The 20,526-nt window shown below is 41.8% G+C and overlaps 1 protein-coding gene across 1 annotated transcript in view; it reads left to right on the top strand.

Moving 5' to 3' along the window:
• LOC118213214 (PDZ domain-containing protein 2-like) overlaps nucleotides 1-20,526 on the top strand; it is a 59,783-nt gene that overhangs the window by 16,483 nt on the left and 22,774 nt on the right. The window contains exons 3-12 of the mRNA XM_035392010.1: nucleotides 5,689-6,175; nucleotides 8,630-8,775; nucleotides 10,690-10,822; nucleotides 11,355-11,525; nucleotides 17,004-17,103; nucleotides 17,347-17,495; nucleotides 18,056-18,175; nucleotides 18,601-18,715; nucleotides 19,429-19,502; nucleotides 19,839-20,061. Coding sequence (XP_035247901.1) covers nucleotides 5,689-6,175; nucleotides 8,630-8,775; nucleotides 10,690-10,822; nucleotides 11,355-11,525; nucleotides 17,004-17,103; nucleotides 17,347-17,495; nucleotides 18,056-18,175; nucleotides 18,601-18,715; nucleotides 19,429-19,502; nucleotides 19,839-20,061 — 1,718 coding nt within the window. The remainder of the gene's footprint in view (nucleotides 1-5,688; nucleotides 6,176-8,629; nucleotides 8,776-10,689; nucleotides 10,823-11,354; nucleotides 11,526-17,003; nucleotides 17,104-17,346; nucleotides 17,496-18,055; nucleotides 18,176-18,600; nucleotides 18,716-19,428; nucleotides 19,503-19,838; nucleotides 20,062-20,526) is intronic.

The raw sequence follows: 20,526 nt of genomic DNA, 5'->3' as shown, positions 1-20,526 counted from the left end.
AGCCATTGTTTTCATTCCTTTGAAACACACCACCATCCCGCGGTCCTTTTGCTTTTGGAGCTAAGTGTGCGACTGTGGTGGAGCGGAGTTAGAGCTGCACACACGAGGTGCATTTCAGCGACTGTAGCCCACTGGAAAATAAATAAACAGCAGTGTCTAGGCAACAGCGATTTGATCCCTGGACTCAATACTGGGCATAAAAAGGCAAACTGAATTGCGTGTTTTATTATTGTGCATTTGATTTACCTCTAATGTGACTAGTGAGGACGTGCAGCCTTCGTGAGCCTCCAGGTGTAAAAATACTTTATACATGTGTGAGTATTTATTTCAGAGTAGCTGGCGTGGGAAAGAGATCTACAGGGAAGGCAGGGGAACCGAGAGGAATGAGGTTCAGCCCAAAAGTGTCTGCACTGCTCCAGGCCTTCATGTAGGTTATGCCTTGTGAAGGGATCCAAATCAACACTCGCCACGGGAAAGTATTGTGGATCTTTGATGGGTCTCAATAGAGGACAATCACACAGTGTTTCAAATAACTGTTTTATATGGGTTGTCATCAAGAAATGAATATGTATGAGCATATGAAAAGCACATTTGAGGCTTTTGATTGGGCAGTGTGGTGCATAGTTGGACAGGAGTTTCGTTTAGTTGGGGACATGGGGTCAGATACACAGACACTAAAAACAATTTGCAGTTCAGGGACTTTAATCACTCTACTACTACCTGACTGTGACCTCATATGCGACCCTGATGAGGACACTGTGTGTGTCAAAACTAGTCTGTTTGCAATAAATACCTGAAAATCAGTGTCTTCCAGACTGATTCCTTTAACTCAGTCTACCGTCCTGTTTCTGAGAAGTACTGGATCAGTGTATTATATACCAGATACATGGTGACCTCCTACCAAGTGGAAGACTTATTCAGATAGTTATGAAAATCTTACCAATATTCATTTTTGTAAAAGTTTTCTTCTCTTTTTTCACTTTCAGTGTATTGAAACTACAATTTCCACTAATGCATTCCTTTCTCCCATGCCTGAAAAAATGCTAAACTCGCACATTCACACATTGTAGTCTGGGAAAATGAGGAAACATTAATATGCCTAAAACGACTGCGGCAGAGAAAGTAAATCTCATACCTCTTTGCTGTCATGAAAGTTGGTGTGGTGATGGTGCTGTTATTTAAATTTGGAGCTTTCTGTTGCAATCTAAAAAATGTGTATGGCATATCTAAAGATTTAGTTTTCACACATATAACAAGGGCTTATGAAAAAGGGGATAAAAATGTTTTTGGGTGAAGTAAGTGTAGCCATTATTTATTTTAATACATTTTCAACACTGTGCCATAATATTTTCTGGACCGGAATATTTTGTGAATGTAGCCCCTTGTCTTATTCTGGTGAGATGAAGTATTTCTGCATACATTCAGCTTAAAAAGGAAGCCAGATACTCAAGGTTCAGATTTCTTGTGGCTCATAAATTTTCCAGAAGTTAAATTTCTTTTGTATGTGCCAAGGTTAAGCTCATGATTTTTTGATATTGTTTAGTCTTTGGTAAATCTGATGCTTTACTGTGTTGAGTTGTTTTTAGCAGGGTCTTGCCATCTCCCTTAACCGTCCCTCCTTCAACACAATCTTATGCACACCTAGCTCAAATCGAGGCTACTGGTGAACATGTGGACCATCTGGGGCCTCCATTATACCTCTTAAGTTAGTTATGGGAAGTATTTACCTGAAACTTTTGAGAATCAAAAGTTTGAAATAAACCTTTTGCTCTTAATCAAAGGGAGACAGGGACACAGGATACAAATAAACAAATACATCTAAATGTTTATTTTGTTGTCCTGAAGCAAACTGGTCCAATACTTAAAAGGGAAACATATACAACTGTCACAGAACTGTGTATAGATCTGATGGTATTCATAATGAGCACAGTATCTTTATGTTTTTCTGTGCTTAACAAATATATCTTAAATCTGAAATTATATATATATATTGCAGTTTGGACCAAATGTTACATTTTAGTGTTTCAGATTCAGTGGTGGGAATACAGCATCCACTACTTTTTAAAGACCTCCAAAATCATCATATTGATGCATTTCCTCGCTGACCAATTAAATGAATAGCAGAAAAGCATAAAACTGACTTTCCGATGCTCTGTTAAAAAGTCTAAATTAAAATGAGCAGATGGTAGGAATATTGGACATGGGTGCTTGTGTGTAAATCCAGTGATATGAATAATATTTAAACATGAATCTCCAGTGACCAGGCAGAGTCCAAACTCAAGCTGTGATAACTGCACACAAAATGCACACTCAGGCGTCGTCTGCAGAGCAGTCCTCTGTGAGATTTCCTCCTTACTCCCCAAATTCCTGAGGGGAAAAATATCACCTTAACACAAGAACGGGAGCCAAACTGCACGTAAGATGAAAGGGTGTGGAGCACATTCCTGACAGAATGAGTCTTTGTGCAACAGCACAGCTATCTGTTATTTCCAGGTTTAATCATATACATCTCTCTCTCTCTGGCTGAATGGGCATGGCAAGCACACTGAAATGGACAGATGTGCTGCTGATTTCTATCTGGCAAACCATTGGAAAAACACTTTGTGGAATCCAGACAGGATCCACCCTTGAATAACTCTTATGCAATGCCTGCCTTCAAAAAAGTCTACTTTCTGCTATTCATAAAAAAACCCACAACTAAGTACAGGGCTACAGTCTATGATGAGCAGGTTGGTTTTGAGTGGGTCAAGGCAAATGTCACCCCAGAACATTCCTTTGGCAGAACTTTGCATTGCATTATTATGACACATGCATCACTGTTGAACACAGAAAGAAATACACATTTACTCTCTTCACCACTGTAATTACTGACAGGTGCAGCCTACTTCTCTATGAAGAGAAGTGGGCTATGCACCCAGACATGGAAATCCTTTCATTATAGACAATATGCTTCTAAGCTTGGAATTTTATCATGTGTTTACTACCTACATTGTAATCTCTCCATTATTTAATTTATTTATGAATAAACACATAAAGAGCTTTGGCCACTTGAATGAAAATAATAGTTATCCACAGTGTTTTATCATGTTTTATGTTATCATCTGAATATATTATCACTTTTGCTGCAGCTAATTGAATTATCAGTTAATATGATTGTGATTTCAAATTATGAATATGACCTAAAATTAGTTTTGGAAGGTCAGTATGAGAAATATTTGTGGTTGATGAGATGAGAATGTATGTGAATCATCTGTGAAACATTATTTTTTAGAAATTCTTAAAATCAAAATTAGCATAACTGTATAGTTTCACAATTATGAACTGCAAGAAGAAAAATAAAATATTAAGGAGAGCTCTGTGTTGGAAAGGACAGGTTGTGCACCCTTTATACAGGTCTTCAGCATTGTAACTGTAGATATGAGCATGCATGCTCATTCACTTAGACTTGCTAGCCGTCAAAATGTGTCTGTCACCTTAAGGTGGAATCTTGGGGCACAGTCACAGAACACTTGTCGTAATTATTTTAGATGGGTTGGTGTGGACAGCTTTCCAGTTCATTCTTCTGATGTTTGAGTGTGGCGTTTTTGTTGTTTTTCATTATGTATCTGCAATTTTAGCATCAGTGCTAGGACCTGGCAGAGGCAGAGAAGTGTGTGTGTGTGTGTGTGTGCGCGCGTTCCATGCCTGTTGTTTGCACAGTATTTTTGTTTAGCATTTCATGGTAGCATTTGTGACATGCTGTTCTGATAACTGGTAGGAAATGAATGGTTGTTCCCTTCATTAGCAGGTCTGCATTGAGCCCGAACAGCAGACCACTGACCTCAGGAGCTAATACTTCCTTGGAGCTTTGTAGCTTTCATAGTGCCTCGGTTATCTAGCAGTTACTGTATTCTATACCTTTTGAATCTTTTTCTGATACACTGCGCTATGCACTACTGGGTGGAGGCAGAGTATCTATCAACAAATGTTGGTACAAGAGAGGAAGTGGATGCATTGTAACTTCTTCAGAGTCATAACGCACTGTGACCCATAAAACCAAACGCAGAAAGCTGTCTGCCATATGGGGAGAAATTCTGGCTGATGATGCAAGCGCATGCGGGACTGGAAATGGGTTAGAGAAAGCCAGGCTGAGTGACAGAAACGCAGAAACTGCTGATCCTTTCAGGATGCGCCCTAGTGCTCTGGCAGAGGAAGTTTCAACAGAGCGCTGCAGGCAAAGACTTGTTCAGTGGACATATGGCTTGAAGCAGTGACAGGAGGTTATTAGCAGTCGATCTGATTATATAAACAGTTGTGGCACTGATAATAAATCATACTTTATCAAGGGTATACAATAAATGAATATGCATATAATTATATGCAATTTCGGAGGTTTATTTTTAAAACGTAAGACTACGATGGATGTGTACATATATCTGCTGATGCTGCTGGACACGTCTTTAGCGATATCGCCGGAATCATCGGGTGTTTTGGGTCTTTCGACATCATACACCCTCCGCCAGGTGTCCCAGCTGTGGCTGATCAGACCTCAGCCTGTGTCCAGATGGCCAACTAATGTGTCCCCCAAGGCTCTCCTCCCTTGAGCCACAGCCATCTCCAGGTTCTGTCTGCCACTGCGGTTCATTAATGCATCAGTGATTACATTCAACTTTAACAGGAATAGATGTATGTTTGCTGCAATGGATATGCATTGGTTGCACGGTAATTTCACACAGGCTTGTCTGATAACAAACCACTGCTGGGCTTAAACCAGATTCAGACTGCCCGAAGGTGAGAGAATTGCAATGACCAGTGGATGGCTTGATTTTATCTGAACTGGGTCACAAATTCCTTTAAAACTTAAAGATGACGAAAGTGGCCTGAACATATAAAGTACAAAATGGTGTCTGTTAACTGAGTTTCACAGGGGATTGGGTTTCTTCTTTCTCTGTTCCCTTAGTGTGATAATAAGTAGATCTGGTCTGTGTCTGTCAACAGGAGCGTTACACCTCATAAATCATCTGCTTTTTTCTAGTAATACTGTAAGTATAAAAGCTGCATTGCTTAGCTTCAGAAAAAAAGTGGAAACAACAGATTTCTTTCTTGGAATGGCTTTGTCCAGAACTGGGGTAAATTTAGAATGAAATGGCAATAACAACATCTGTCCGCATGTGTTTGTATCTTCCAGCTGTACTGGGTAGCCTAGCTAGTTACATGCCCAATCTGTCTCATATTAGACAGTACATAAGGGTTTATTAATGTCTTATATTTGGAGAAATGTTCATCACCTGGAGCTATTTCAGCTTTTGTTTCATTCAAAGTAACCATTTCAGACATTTTTAATTCCTCTGAGGGTTCCAAATGTGAAATGTGACTGAGATTTTCTCACAATAATTTCAGATGCTTTAAACTACAAAAAATAACAAGAAATCATTGATATTTTCTTTGAACCAAGCTTGTTATATGTACTAGTCAACACGATTTCTATTTATTGGAATGTAAGTTAATTTTGGATTGGATTCAGTGTATTTAAGTCATTGAAACTGGTGTGGGGAACCATTGAAATCAAAGTTTGGATTGGATTGATTTGATGTTGACCCGATGAAAGAATTCGATTGGAGCTGAATTTGAGGAATTGACTCCAGCCCATTGAATTACTGCCGGGGGCCTTTAGCTTGAACACCTCCTCCATTTTTCCCTCCCTTGCAGTTACCTGGCCGATCAGTGCTGGAATGGCGGATGCATCTACCTGATCATGCTGCGCAGAATCAAACGCAAGGCCCCCGTCCCTCCCTGCAACGGCAGCAGCGGGGGCGGCGGAGGGAGCGGAGGCGGGGCCAGCCCCAGCGAGCAGCGCGGCGCCGCCCCCTCCGAGCCCAAGGCCAAGCTGACGCAGAGCAGCAAGCGCACCCGAAAGTTTGGGGTCATCTCCCGCTCCTCCTTCGCCCACGACAGCAAGGATGGTCCGGCGCTGGAGAACGGATACTGTTCATCCATGGAGGCGGAGACCTCGCCCCCTCAGCCCGACGCCCCTGTAGCCCCGCCCGTGGAGGAGACGCTGATCACGGGCCCGTCCACGGTGGGTCAGCCCCCGGTGCATAACGGCGAGTCGGCTATGGCCTCGCCCACTCGGCCTTGCATCCGCCTCTCTGAGTGCTACAAGAGTGAATCTCTGAACGCTGAGCTGTCCTGCCAGGTAAGATCTTACGCCCTCGGCGACTGACCTTCTCACACACAGGACCCGTTCCTGTGGCTATGTATTGGCTGTCCAAAATCTTGTCTATTGAAATCTTGAGATGTAACAGTGTATGTCAAGAAATGCAGCCAACAGTAGTATTATGACAAATGCAAATTAAGAACTTTCTGTCCTTCTGTTCTTTTATCCCTTTTGCTCAAGAACAACTTGATTTTGTACTATTATGCCGATCTATTTATAATTTTTGTTACAGTCCAACAAAAAAGAGATTTGTTTCTTTACCGCTGGTACATGTCACCAGGTCTTTCCGAACAAACAAACAGAGAGTGGATAGATTAAACCATCCCGCCATTTTGACAACGTCGGTCATGGAGGTCAATATTACAGCAATTAGTGGGGCGGAAATGAATTTTTTTTATGTTGGTAATTCGATTAGTACAAACCACTGTTATAGGTAGAAAAGTTGCTGTGTCATGACTTGACGCCAATAGCCACAACGTGGGCCAACATATTGTTTAGGGGATACCATTTGGCAGGGACTTTTTGTGCTTTGTGTTTTTATGTTTGAGGCTTAGAAGACTATGAACAATGACTCCTCTCCACGGTCTGTTTTTATATTGCAGTACTGGCAGTATTGTATTGCTGAGAGCAGAAGTATTGCCAAGGGTCTGTTCCAGAAAGTGGCAATCTAATGACGCAAACTAGTACAAATCCTCTCAAAAATGTGAAGTCCCTAAAGATGGAGGGTGTTGGTCATAATTTCACAAACATTGATGTGGTTGCTTAGAAACAGGAATAGCATCACCCTGACCTTTTTATATGAGATATGAGATGGACATCCTGCCTTAAACTATTGAATTGTTTTGTTTAGAAGGCAGTTTAACCAAAATCCAATGTATTCAGTTTGCATCTTCAAGTTGGTTCCAGTGCAAATAGCTATATCATTATATCATAGCACGGCTAATGAGAATAGTTGCAGGTGTGCATGTTTTTTGGTAAAGGGGACAGAAATGTGAAAGTTAGATAGAAGGTAACAGTTGATAAATGTACGCAGGTTGTGAACAGTAGGTTTTGGGTATCTACTTAGAGTTGCTACTTTTAGGATCAATGTTCTGACTGAGTTAGATTTATATATTGCTCACTAATTTAATGTGTTCTCTTAATTTTTTAACATTAAAATCAGCTTCTTTATTTAAAGAATGCGGTTTCATTTTTTAGGATTTAACTGAACCATATGTGTCCTATTTGTTTTTTTTTTGGGGGGGGGGGGGCTTTTCATTCGACAGAACAGTGTAGAGAGACATGAAGAACAGGGGAAGAGAGAGGGAGAGAAATGCGAAAAAGGTTGCACGGTCGGGATTCGAACCGCCGACATTGCGGCTCGTAACGAACGTGTGGACAGTGCTCTACAGGCTACGCCACGAGACACCCCTATGTGTCCTATTTGTGTCCTCAGGTGTCTTATATCTGAGCAGTGAGTTCAGATCATTAAGCATCTAGAATTACACCGCTTCCTGTGTACATTTTACCAGAATGATGATTTTTTTTTCTCATCCATATATGGAAACCATGGCCATCAGGAGTGACTATATTTGATTTATGCCTCGATTTACATATAATAATTGGACACTTTTGATCAAAGTTGATTAACATTAATGAGTGCTTTTCATGTATCCACAGTAACATTGTGATTGTGGGCCAGGGTAACAAGGAGTAAGCACAGTTCTTATGATAATGAATTTGAGCACCATGTGGTAAACTATACAACTGTGGACCATCCACTGGGCTGAGAAGCCAGACAGGATCATGTTCAGATAGTCTTGTGTCAGCATGGTAGACATCAGCTGATGTTGTGTGTTACACAAACATTTATCTTACTACTTTTTAACATAAACTGGTAAACAGGTAGCTGTTTGGTAAATCATATTTCTTCAGGTCCAGAAGCTTAACATGCCAAGTTTTTCTGATTACAATTCCTTATGTAAGGACCCTGTACATTTGATTGGATTTTCATCAGAGAAATGTCCTACTTTTGCAGAAACTGCAATTTATTAGTGTATAGCTATTTTGTGTGGAATTCATTGCCATGTTTCTTATTTACAAGTCAGGTGCTTCTGTCACCAACAGATTAATTTCAGTGTTTAGTTTGAAATAGGTCCACACTGCAGGCTATGTCTTGTGTCCAGTGAACAGGTGCTTCTAAGAGGCTTGCAGGAATTATTTATGGAGAACTTCATTTATCTTAATTTTTATTATATGTGCAGATATATTCCTGTAGGAAGCTGCTTTTGTTCACAGCCATTTTATAACAACTATAGTATTGAGTATATGGTAGAAAACATACTGCTATTAACATTAACTGTTAGAGTACATTTAAATGTCTTAGGTGGGCCTGCCTAAGAGTTTTTTTTCAAGTCACCTAAGCCACCTATAGGAGAAATGGTGTCTCCACAGCCCAGGGATGGCAGTCGGATTTGGAAGATGCACATGGTGAAGGGGCAGGACGGCCTGGGGATCCAGATTACCGGAGGTCGGGGGTCCAAGCGGTCCCCCCATGGAATCGTGGTGGCCCACGTGGAGGAGGGGGGTGCCGCCCAGAGGTAAAGCCCCAGCGTACAGTACATCCGCTGCCCTTCCCCTGTGGAGGCATGCCTGGGCCACTTCCAGGAAGCAGAAGTTATAATCAACATTGAGCAACCCTGACACGTCACGTGCGCCCTGGGCTCATGCATATTCAGGACTCTGGTGTAGGCCTGCGCCTGGTGGACTTTAATAACCTTCAAAGCTGCATCAGTGTTTGTGCTCTTTCCATGCAGAATGGGTAAAGGCAGCTGCCGAATAGCCCAGAGTGCAGGGTGTCAGGAAAGTGAAAGAATGAAGGGAAGACTTAACCAGCATGCCTGAGTAGTCTAAAATGTATCTCTCTTGGCTGGAAACATCCTATTATTCCATATTCATGTAGTCTCAATTATACATGCACTCATATGTTTTTGTATCTTTGCGGCAGTGCAATATCAAATTTAGATCTACTTTCTGATGCTAAAAATTACACTAGTATTGCAGGAAAAGTCAGCTAGTGAATGAATTAAATTGATAGTTGAAACATTATATCTCATTATGAATTTAAATATCACCTTTATAATTGCTATTGACAGTATAGTCATAAAGAAATGTGCCTTTTAATATTGTGTGTTATCTAATACTCTGCTGTATTGAAATTTGTGTTAATAAGCCAGGATTTGAGTTGGAAGAACCTCACTGATTTCCTAAGGCCTTCCTTATTCCCTTAAGATATTTAAGATATTATCAGCGAAACGGGTTTCACACAGCACTTTAGCATATTTAAAACCGTTATACGACAGATTTCTGATGAGCTGCAGGTTTTACTTAGGGCAGTATCAGACAGTCATAGGTTTGTGGTTGAACAAAATCCTTCACATCCTTCCTCTGTAAACATTAATATTCACAGGCAACTGTAGAACCATGGAATATACAGAGTCTGTACACATTGATAATGATTGAAACCAATTTGCTACTGTGCAAACTGATAAATATTAATCAAACAAACCCATGCCTGTGTTGGCACTCCATGCTGACTTTCCACTCTGATTCCCCAGTGTATATTATATAAGGTGTGACTTTCTGATCAATAGAATGTCTTCAGAAGAAGTAATACACTTGGCTCCAGGAGATTTGTCTGGGGGAAAAAAAAAGGCCTTTTCATTTCAGTAAGGAAAAACATGAGCTTCTGCATTTACAAAGTGTGTGTTGTTGTGGTGCATCATATCTACTTCAATCAGATTACTGCCACTCAGATAAAATGAGGCTTTGCTCTGCATGCCGTTCCTGTCGATCCGTAAGGCTGTGTGCAGTTAGCTGGAGATCATGCTGGCTCACCCCCGTGGCTGGGGACAGGATCTCAATTGCTCAAATCGATTTACACCAGAGGGATCAGAAAGAAGCCCTCATCAGGGAGTAAAAAATGCCCCGTTGAGACAAAAGGTTTCTCCTGACTTCAAAAAAGGACTATATACGGAAACTATTATCCATGCAGCCAGTCTGATATCGTACCCTTTCGCTATTCTGTGCGGAGTCACACCATAAAGATCCAAGGAGAATCTTGCACACTGCACCCTCACCCTGATGGAAGAGGATGTACAATTAACAGAAATCTTTGTTTCCTTATGTCTGAATTACCTTATGCAATTAATGAGTCATAGGTCCCATCAACTACTAGTCTTTTAGTTCACTAGATGCATTCGTCTTGTGAAAAAAAAAAAAAAACGAATATCCTTGGCATTCCTGTTGGACCCCAAATAGCAGCTCCATCCTTGTGTTAGGTGTCCAAAGCCTTTGTGTGAAAGTTATCAGGGATCCGTCAGAAAGCTGGAAGTGTCGTGTCTCAGGGTCATGTGACATTGGGTCCGTTCGGCCTGTCTATTCAGATACGTCCCCAGCCTCCCCGTCTCGAACCCAGTCCTCAGGGCCCGGTCTCTGTCGCTCTGTGTCCACAGGGACGGCAGGCTGAAGGCCGGGGACGAGCTGCTGATGACCAACGGGCAGTCCCTGGTGGGCCTCTCGCACCAGGAAGCAGTGGCCGTCCTCCGCTCCTTCACAGGGCTGGTCCAGCTCGTTATCGCCAGCAGAGTGAGTCCATACGTGCATGACCCCTGATCTGTCCTCTGCTTATCTAAACCTTTCTTTTCATCTGACCGGTAAGACATAAACCCAGTGAGAATTCATTCTTTTCCTCCAAGGTAACATGCAGCACCGATGATAAGTGGAAGCTGGCAGCTCACTATATTCCACTGAGAGAATTACTCCCTCTGTAGATTCTCAAATGCATTTTTAATGAGGAAATTGACATTATCAATGATATGATTTAGCCTTGCAGATGCTGCAGACTGCCAGGCCTCTTGCACACAACAGGTAGAATGGGTTCCTATACTGGACCTGTGTGCTGTCACTACATGTGTTGCCCATGGACATTGTTTTTACCTCTCTGGGGGGAAGCCTTAGCCAGCAGCCTGGAAGATCTGAAAAATTGAAGAGAACTTAATGGGCTACAGCAAAGTGCTTTCTGACATAAAGTTAAAAATACACTGTTCCGCACACACACACACGCTCACACACTTGCGCTGGCGAATGTAACCATATACAGTACCTCCTTTTGAAGCAGGAGGAGTCCAATGTTGATTTCCACAAATACCCGTCCACCAGCCTGCCGGACCTGGTGAGCACGTGCTCATCCCAGGATGCCTCTCCGTCTCTAACGGACGACAAAGAGAACGTGGAGCCCGATGGCAACGACACGGCGACCGGTAGCCTCCCCCTGCCAAGCCTGGACACGGTGCGTTCGCAACACCTCTAATTCCGCATCTTATTCTCAGTGGTGCTCTTTCTCTCTCTGTCTCTCTCTCTCTCTCTCTTTCTCTGTCTCTCTCTCTCTCTCTCTCTCTCTTGTGTGCTCTCTCTCTCTCTCTCTCTCTCTCTCTCTCTCTCTATACCGAAATCTTTCCTTTTTTTCTTGTTCAGTTATCTGATCTCACTTACCAGTATCTTTGCTGCAGTACCGAAACGGGGTTGTTCATGATGTGTATGGACAGTGGCATAGATGGTTTTGGCCTTGGTGTTTCTGGTGGTAAATAGGCATTTAGTAAATGCTTACGCTTGGGCTAATTGATTCTGCGGAATGTTTAAGTAGGACACTTCATGATGATCTTTGTCGATTCTTTTTTAAAATCTTCAGTGGCTTGGAGGTGCGATACATTGCTTGGCCTGTTGTCTGTAATGTTGAAAACACATCTTTTAAGTTGTATTACAATTCTATAAACATGACAAACAGCTAACAATGACACCAGAAATATAACATAAATTATTTAATTGAATGCGCTATTTATAAGCATTGTGACTGTGTGTTCAAAGAGGAAACAGCAAACAGCTATTCATAGTTCTGATTTAAAGATTGATGATGAATCAGCAAAGCCTGAAGATTCAGTCTGCAAATGAAAAGGAATAATGAATGCACAGTTGACTTGTGGCTGGGTCCAGGCCATTGTTGACAGCCAGTAATGAGGGCAAGGGGGAAGCGGTGCCAATTACTGCTACGTGTCTCTCTCTTTGGAGCCCTCATTAAAGAAGACCAAAGTGGGTCAGCCCCCCACCACAGCGTTCCTCTTCTCTCAGCTAGAAACTGTGCACCGCTCCTGTGTGCTCCTTAATGACATTAGCATTCCTGCTGGCAGTTTAAGTCAGTTGGGCAATTAAATACAGCCAAAGCCCTTTTTAGAGATTCTGGATGCGTACGCTATGTTATCATGCGTTATCACGCTTTCCAAAGCTGTAGCTAGCCTTTGTCTTTCTCGTTGTGTTTAAGCACAACATACAGTGGACTCCAGTAGGCAGATGATGAGGAGGTGAGGAGGCATGTGCTCCTGTTCATTTCCTGTTCTCTGTTGTTGGGCAGATGGGGTTCCTGCCGGAACGAGTGGAATGGGCTTGGTTTGTGTCGGAGCACAACTGGTGCCTGGCAGAATTACAGAAACCACCTTTGGTTCTGAATCGAGAGTCTCTCTGCTTCCCATTATTACAGAGGCCAGGGCACACCGCTCTCTTGTTTAAGGAGTATGCTTATAATACATACTGTGCTGGGCAAGGAATGGTTTGACACAGCCTTCCTCAATATTTACTGAATGTGTGTTATTGTGTGTATGTAGGCTAATATTAGTGAGTATGCCTGTTCCATATAGATGCTGTTAGTACCAGGGAAAGTTGAGATTTGTTTGATTTACTTTGGCCCTATTAGAAAGACCTGTATTCTTTATTCAGTGAGCTAATTGCAGCCCTGTTGTGGAGTTGCACCATACATTTGAACAGGTTTGATACCTGCTTGTACAACTCCAGTTGCATTATTTAAAAAAATACAAACCTGTAATATCTGTGAAGGGCACACAGCTGCATATCTGCATCTGAAAAGAAGAAATGTTCGATCACTGCATTAAGTATAGATAGACTGAAAGCTGGTCAAGTTTGAAGTTTATGAAGTTTGCAATCCCTAACCGAACAACTAAAGAAAATCATTGGTATAGCTTTTCATTGAACTGAGAGACAACAAGCACATAACATCTCAGAATGCTCATGGTCGATATACAGAAGTGCTGGGCAGACCCAGATGCCTATTATTTTGGACTCATTGGTGAGAAGAACAGATCTCAGTGACTTTGAAAGTAATAATAGAGGTGGTTCTTGGGGCATGTTTGGTGGAAGCTTCAGTGACTTAAGCTTGGTTCACACTTGGTGACTGTTCTAGTCGTTGCCGACGAAGGCAGGTCAGACCGGTCTTGATGATCGGCCTTGCTTTGCCGTTGTGATGATGTTCACACTAGGTGACTGGGAACAGTTCAAAAAGAGTTGGAGTTCTTTTTGTTGCTAAAGTGAGTACTTTCTGCCTGATTTGTTTATCTTCCTCTTGAGCTGAAATCCCATTGGCTGTGGCCAAAGTCGGTGTCGGATATCAGTCTTTCACCAACTCACACTACGCAACTCAGCCTTTGAATCAGCCAACACAATCAAACAATGTTTGAAAAAATCTCTCATGCCCTGTCTGGTCAGGGGTCGACCAGGGGTCAGGAAAATCGTGAGTCTTCAGTCCTTTCACACAAATTAGTGCCAAACATCAGCCCGACAGGTTCCAGTCGACTTGACTGCAGTCGAGTTAAAATTGGAGGAATTATCGCCTAGGCAGAGCCAAGCTTAAGACTGGTGAACTTGCTGATGTTTCTGGAGGGACAGTGGGTAAGGTCATGTTGGCATAGAATTCTGAGGGAAAGATAAGATGCAGGTGTGGCTGAAAATAAATAATCCTGTAAATAATACTGTGAGGATTTTGCATTGGTTTGAAATGTAAAACAGACAAGAAACTCTGAATAAGTTGACTGTAAATATTAATCTATGAATCAAGCAGTTTCATCAAGAACACTGTTGAGAACTTTACAGAGACGGCTACTAACTATGGTTGGAGTTCTATTTATTTTGGCAGTAACCTGCACATTACGCTGGCTAATGAGCAGATGATAACATTTCTGGATATCACTAAATTCATGAAAAATTAGGTAGCTGGCACTTCACACGTTGTGGGTTTTAATCATTTTGGCAGTGGCACGGAATAACCCTTTCTGCAGATAACACATTTGAATTGCTGAGGTAATTTGTTTGGAAACGTTTTACGACTAAAATTAACAGCAAAATATTTTTCTGACTTTGCGTCAAGGAATTTTAATTGTTATGTATTCTGCTGGTAGTTCCCTTCACACAGGGAGGCTATGAATAACTGAGCTTTGAATAACCACATATAACCATTTCAGTTTATAGTTACAATTATGGTTTTGTTTCTGAAACACAAAACGGGTGTGAACCTGTAAACTGATCACTTCCAGACATGGGAGAAATTCTTGTCGTTTTTTTGAAATTAGATCATGCTGTCTACTCATTTGAGGACCAAGTCCAGAAATTCCAGTCTCTTGAGTCTTGTCTTTGACCTTTGGCCTTCCTGTGCTACGACACTGTACTCAAGTAGCTTCTCCTGCTGATTTTGGCCTCTCGCTCTGCTCTGTGCCCCTCCAGCATTTCTCAAACCACCTCTATTGTTCGGAGCTGGTGCCCCCTGAATGACCTCTGTAGAAAACCAGACCACTAAATGTTTAGCACCGCCCTCTGTCTGTTCTACCATTGACTTGTGCTTATTGATATCTATTTATATTTTTTTTACATATTTGACCTTTTCAGGAAGTTTAAATAGATGTCAGCAGTTCAAAGTGATGCCAAATGAGAATGGATTCAGGAAATGTCACTGCGAGGGACTCTTCATTACCTCATCAACTTCATGAAATGTGCTGTATAAAGTTTCGTCTTTCTGTGTGTTTTTTTTTTAGAAAAACAATGAAGTAGTTCAGTTACTCATATCAGATGAAAATACTGAAGCCAATCACTGCATTGGAATTCTACAAGGAAATGTATACTGACAGAATTATGCTAATTTGTGCAAGCACAAATGTGTGCATTGTTTGAGTTCAAATATGGCAGTAGGCTTATAAGATTGTTATTCAGCATAAGGTCCCTGATATTTTTATTAGCTATGTAATTTAGTCACCGTTTCAAGCATGCAAAATTGCACATATATTGTTAAGTATTTTACTTTTGATATAACATTTTAGAAATTATTGGATTCATTTCACAGTTTGAAATTTTAAAGGCATCATTTAAACTTTTCATTTAATATTCAGTATTCTTAACAGAGATATTATCCTTTGTCCACACTTTACTGCTTTAAGTGCAAGAGATTAATGCATTTACTTGTCATTCAGGTAATTTTTCTTTAACATTCCTGAGGAGTAACCTGAATATTTGTACTTCATTGCCTTGAAAAATGACAATAGGTGTCTGGGTATAAATTCCCCAGATGTTTCACCATTGATGTATCTGTCTTTCCAACCATATTTAGTTTCAGTTGTATTAAGAATAGGAGGGTTCCAGAGAATTTGTCTGTGGGAAGAGGCCCTGCTGATTGAGGTAACAGACCCAGTGAATTCTCAGCTGGAATATTTTTTATTAAAAATGGATAGAAGATGGATTCCACATCTGGTTCTAGCCATGTGGAGCAGAAAGAAAAGCTAACTCAGAGGCAGTTCATTGACATTTAAAAACACAAATGCAGCCTTCAAATCCACAAAATACCTGGGAAGCATTAAAAGAGACGCTGACAAATTTGAATAAAAAGGGTTGGTTGCTCACAAACACTGACCACTTTCGAAGTGTTCTCATCGAGAGAACTGTTTTTCCAGACCTCTGGATGATGTCACTGGTGAATTTGCTTTCAATGAATATCAGATGTGCATTTTATTTCTTTGTCTGCTCCATTCATAACAGCCACTACCTTTCAGGGATTTTTCATGCAGGGCAATGTAAAACTAATTCCAGAACATTTCAAAGAGTCTTTGAAACGTTACGAAAAATGCATCACAGTCAAAAGGAATTTGATTCTTTTTTTCTTTGTGTGAATAATTAGTTTTGTTCAGAGCACAAGAAGTAGGCTATATTGCTTTGGTAAATGTGAATGTTTGGAAACAGAAACGATTAATTGGGCAAAATGATAGTTGCAGGATGAAAATGCAACTTATTTCCATGGTTTGGTTTGTGGCTGAGATTCATTTCAAGGTTTTCACAAACATTGTACAGTAAGTTGCTCTGGATGATACCACAAAGGCAGTTGTATGTGGCTAATCCATATGCCAGAGATAATAAGGATGGTCAGTCTTTTGCAAATCATCTGTGGGCATTGATGACAGTAGTTTAACTAAAAATCATGACAAGCTACTAAAGATTCCCAGTTTCCCATATAATCTATTTGAACTGTTCCATGTATCCTGCTCGAAAGCTGCCCCAGGAAGACTAGAAAAACAGGCATGTTTACTGTCTCACCAGTCCAAGCCACATTTCCCTCTTGGCTTGGAACTCAAAATCCTACGTGGCCTGTCAGGTCCTCTTGTTTCTAAGGAATGATTTTCCACTCAATTGTGAGGTCTTGAAATTAGCTTCTCGGGCTCGCCTACGTCATGTTCCTTAATCAAGCCAGACTGTTCTCCTGGAGATATCAGACATGGATCTTAAGAAATATGATATACCACAGGCTCAAAGAAGTAGCTTAATTTTTGTTCTTCTCTTGATTTCTTTCCAAATGTCCTGCTCACAGTGTCCAATTTGAGTCAGGCACTGGGAGGTCCACTGAGCTGGTGTGTGGGGAAGGTTGGGCTAATTGTCCTTTCGCTTGCAGATCAAAGATCTGGATAAACTGGGGGAGCGGGGGCGCATAGAGGGACCCAAGGGATGCTGCCGCAGCCCGACACCCATGAAATTCCGCAGTCGATCTCAAGGTCAGGCATGCACACTTCCTGAGAAATCGGGACACCTAACACTGCTGACAGACTACTGTTGATTATGAGACACAACAGAATATGGCTGACTAGAAGACACCACAGAATACTGTTGACTGAGTTTGTTAATTGGAATAAAGGTGCATGATAAAATAATGGGTACACACACACACACACACAAACACAGCATGTGCCTGTAATAAAAGAACACAATGTGACGTTCTGATCATTGCTTTGTGTCAGGTGGGGGCAGCCGTTTAGAGTCGGTCGGAGAGGACGACGAGCTGGTCGTAGAGAACGGGGACTCCGGTTCTGACATGGCGGAGAAGCCAACGCGAGGCGGGCGCAAACACTCCCTGCCCCAGCAACTCGATACTGTCGGCGTCCGACAGGTCGGTTAAAAACAATAAACAAACAAAAACAAACACACACATTACATAAAAAACACAAGCACATACAGACCTGCTCAGACATAAACCTCCATGCTACCCCTGCCATCTATGTGTAATACTGTTCCTGTTAATGAATAGCAGTAGTTCTCACTAGCACCAGCAATTCCACTCATATTGTCATATATGCATACTGCTTCTACGTATATTTAAAAAGCTAAATTAAGTTGGCAGCTCTATACTGATAAATTGGCAATGTGACCTGTCCTCAGTTTTTCGGCTTAAATTCAGTGCCTCTCCCATAACTAGAGTAACCACAAACATAGAGGAGTCATGAACAGGAGGAGATTTAGCAATCATACACTGCAACACTGAAACTATACCCTCCTGTACTGTACACATACTTTAAATGTACTTAAAACATAGATCCGTTGTAGGCCGAGGCTAGTGTGAAAATGGCAGTGCAGCTTTGGTTCAGGCTGCGGTTACTGTACCAATAGACAAATTCAATTTTGTGCTGTGTTTGATTCAGCCCATGCTTCTCCTTCATTTACCCCACTCAGGAATATCAAATCGTGAAGAAATCAGCACGTTCTCTGAGCACTGTTCAAGTGGAGTCTCCATGGCGACTGGCCCAGCCGTCTATTATCTCCAATATAGTGCTGATGAAAGGACAGGGCAAGGTGAGAGCCTGCTACTCACTGTGAACACTGTGAACAGGGATGCCTTGTGACGCCACGTGCAATAATGATCTAAGATGTAGAGCTTTCCATTTTACATATGAAAAGGACATGCTTAAGATCTCAGCGTGTGTAATCTTTAGCTGAACGTGAATCATCTGCTTTTGTTTATTCTGTTATTTAAATGTAAAATCCTGCATTGTTTTTATTCCTGTTAGCAGTAAGTGCGCCTTTATTTTGTATTTTATATGAAATGTTTTTTGTCCCACCTAAAAGTTTCCACTTTGTATCATCTATTAGGATGAATGTTGTGTGATTAGTTGTTTTTGTGTGTCATGAGCTTGATTTGACTGTATTGAGAAGGGTAAGTCGGCACGCTGCAGTGTAGTCTCGTGCTGAGTGTGCTGAGTGTGTGCTGTGTGTGTCAGGGTCTGGGATTCAGCATCGTAGGGGGACAGGACTCAGCTCGTGGACGGATGGGGATTTTTGTGAAAACCATTTTCCCCAATGGAGCCGCTGCGGCAGACGGGAGGCTGAAGGAGGGTATGTCCTCACTGAGTCTCAGTTTTTTGTCTTTCACATTCATGTATTTCCTGAGATGTAATGCGAAACACAGAAAATACTGGCATATATCTGGTCTATAACTGAACCTCTTCCCCTGAATAGTTGACCTTTTTCTAATTCATTGACCATTCATGTGAAGTCCATCTTATTATTATTATTATTATTATTATTATTATTTTTTGGGGATTGAAATTCAAACCCTTTTTGAGGTGGGTAATATAGTGCTGGAATAATATGAAACAAAATAGGATCAACAAGGAGATCTCACTTCTGAATTTGGGCTGGTCCTGTGCCACCTGTCAGCAACTTAAAATGTATGGCTTCTTTGGGGGGATGTTACCTATTATTAATCTATAAATACTTTCTGTTGACTCTGGAAATTCTGTGGGTTTCAATACAAAATGAATTTCTAAGACCTGAGCCATAATCACGCATTCACATTTAATATTCTAGAGACCTGGGGATCTGATATGAAGTCTCTTTGACTGTTATGAGGGTGTCCCATTGCATGCTGGAGTAATGGGATTGGGAGACTTGCCAAACTATCTGAAGCCAACTTACATTTTCACTATGTCCTTCCCCATTAGAACTCCTGCCAGTCCTTAGGAAACGAAGCATGAATGACCACACCCTCGTGTCGTGCCTCATTCGCCCTGACGTTGTTGATCCGCCCTCGTGTGTCTCTCTCTTAGGTGATGAGATCCTGGAGGTGAATGGAGAATCGTTGCAGGGCCTGACTCACCAGCAGGCGATACAGACCTTCAAGGTACCTGCTGACTGAGTCATACTGTGTCCTTCAGCCTGTCATTCGGGGCTCTCTGTACCACACAGCAGCACGACTGGTTTGGTGTTCATTCACTGCGGCGAATTGTTATTATTATTTCTTTCCCCACCTTAATGTGCTCAATATTATACTTTAGCCCACAGCAAAGCAAATATAGAGAACCACATGTATAGCATGTGCACATGCACATGTATTCACTTGTTAGTGTGCTTGGATATAGCTGTGCTACCCGTACACTTGACTCCATTTTCCTCAGCACTCAGCTGGGCCCAGGCGTGAGAACGTGTTCCTATAATCAGTGTCGTCTTGTCCCCCCAGCAGCTGAAGAAGGGCGTGGTCACGCTGACCGTGCGCACGCGTTTGCGTAGCCCCAGTCTGACACCCTGCCCCACCCCCACCATGCTGAGCCGCTCCAGCACACCGAACTCCAACACCAGCGGGGGGACGCCTGTCCCACTGGGCTCCGAGGACGGGGACGCGACCTGCCGCAAGGGGCCTGGCCCAAAGGACTGCATCATCATGGAGGTCACACTCAACAAAGGTACTGACTGATGGCAGAAACCGTCATCTTATAATTCACCTGTGACTCAGGGGCACGCTCATCTGATTACACTCTTATGATTATGATCAATACAGTATTAATGCTTGGTAAATCAATATGTTTGTGATGCTTCCTTAAAGAAAGAGTATTGATGTTAGTCCAGTCTTAAGAAATACAAGGCAAAATCAAGTTAAAATATGACTATGATCTCTGTGTTTCTGTGTCACAGTGCATATTGTAATGTTGGTGGATTATCCTTAATCAGGCCACCCTGGTGTCCTTATATGTTACCCGTTAACTAACATTTATTAAGGTCAAGTGACTGCAAACTGCATATTGCCATTATTATGCCATTGATAGTTATTAATCATTAACTGTACAGCAATCCTCAGTCCCGCCTTTAGACATCCACACTGATGAAAACAGTGAGTAGGAGGGTCATGCAGTGTTAAAACCTCAGAACTG

The sequence above is a fragment of the Anguilla anguilla genome, chromosome 14 (genome assembly GCF_013347855.1).
Source record: "Anguilla anguilla isolate fAngAng1 chromosome 14, fAngAng1.pri, whole genome shotgun sequence".
Classification (NCBI taxonomy): domain Eukaryota; kingdom Metazoa; phylum Chordata; class Actinopteri; order Anguilliformes; family Anguillidae; genus Anguilla; species Anguilla anguilla.
Note: the sequence above shows the minus strand (reverse complement) of the source record. Positions and strands in the feature narration are given on the sequence as shown.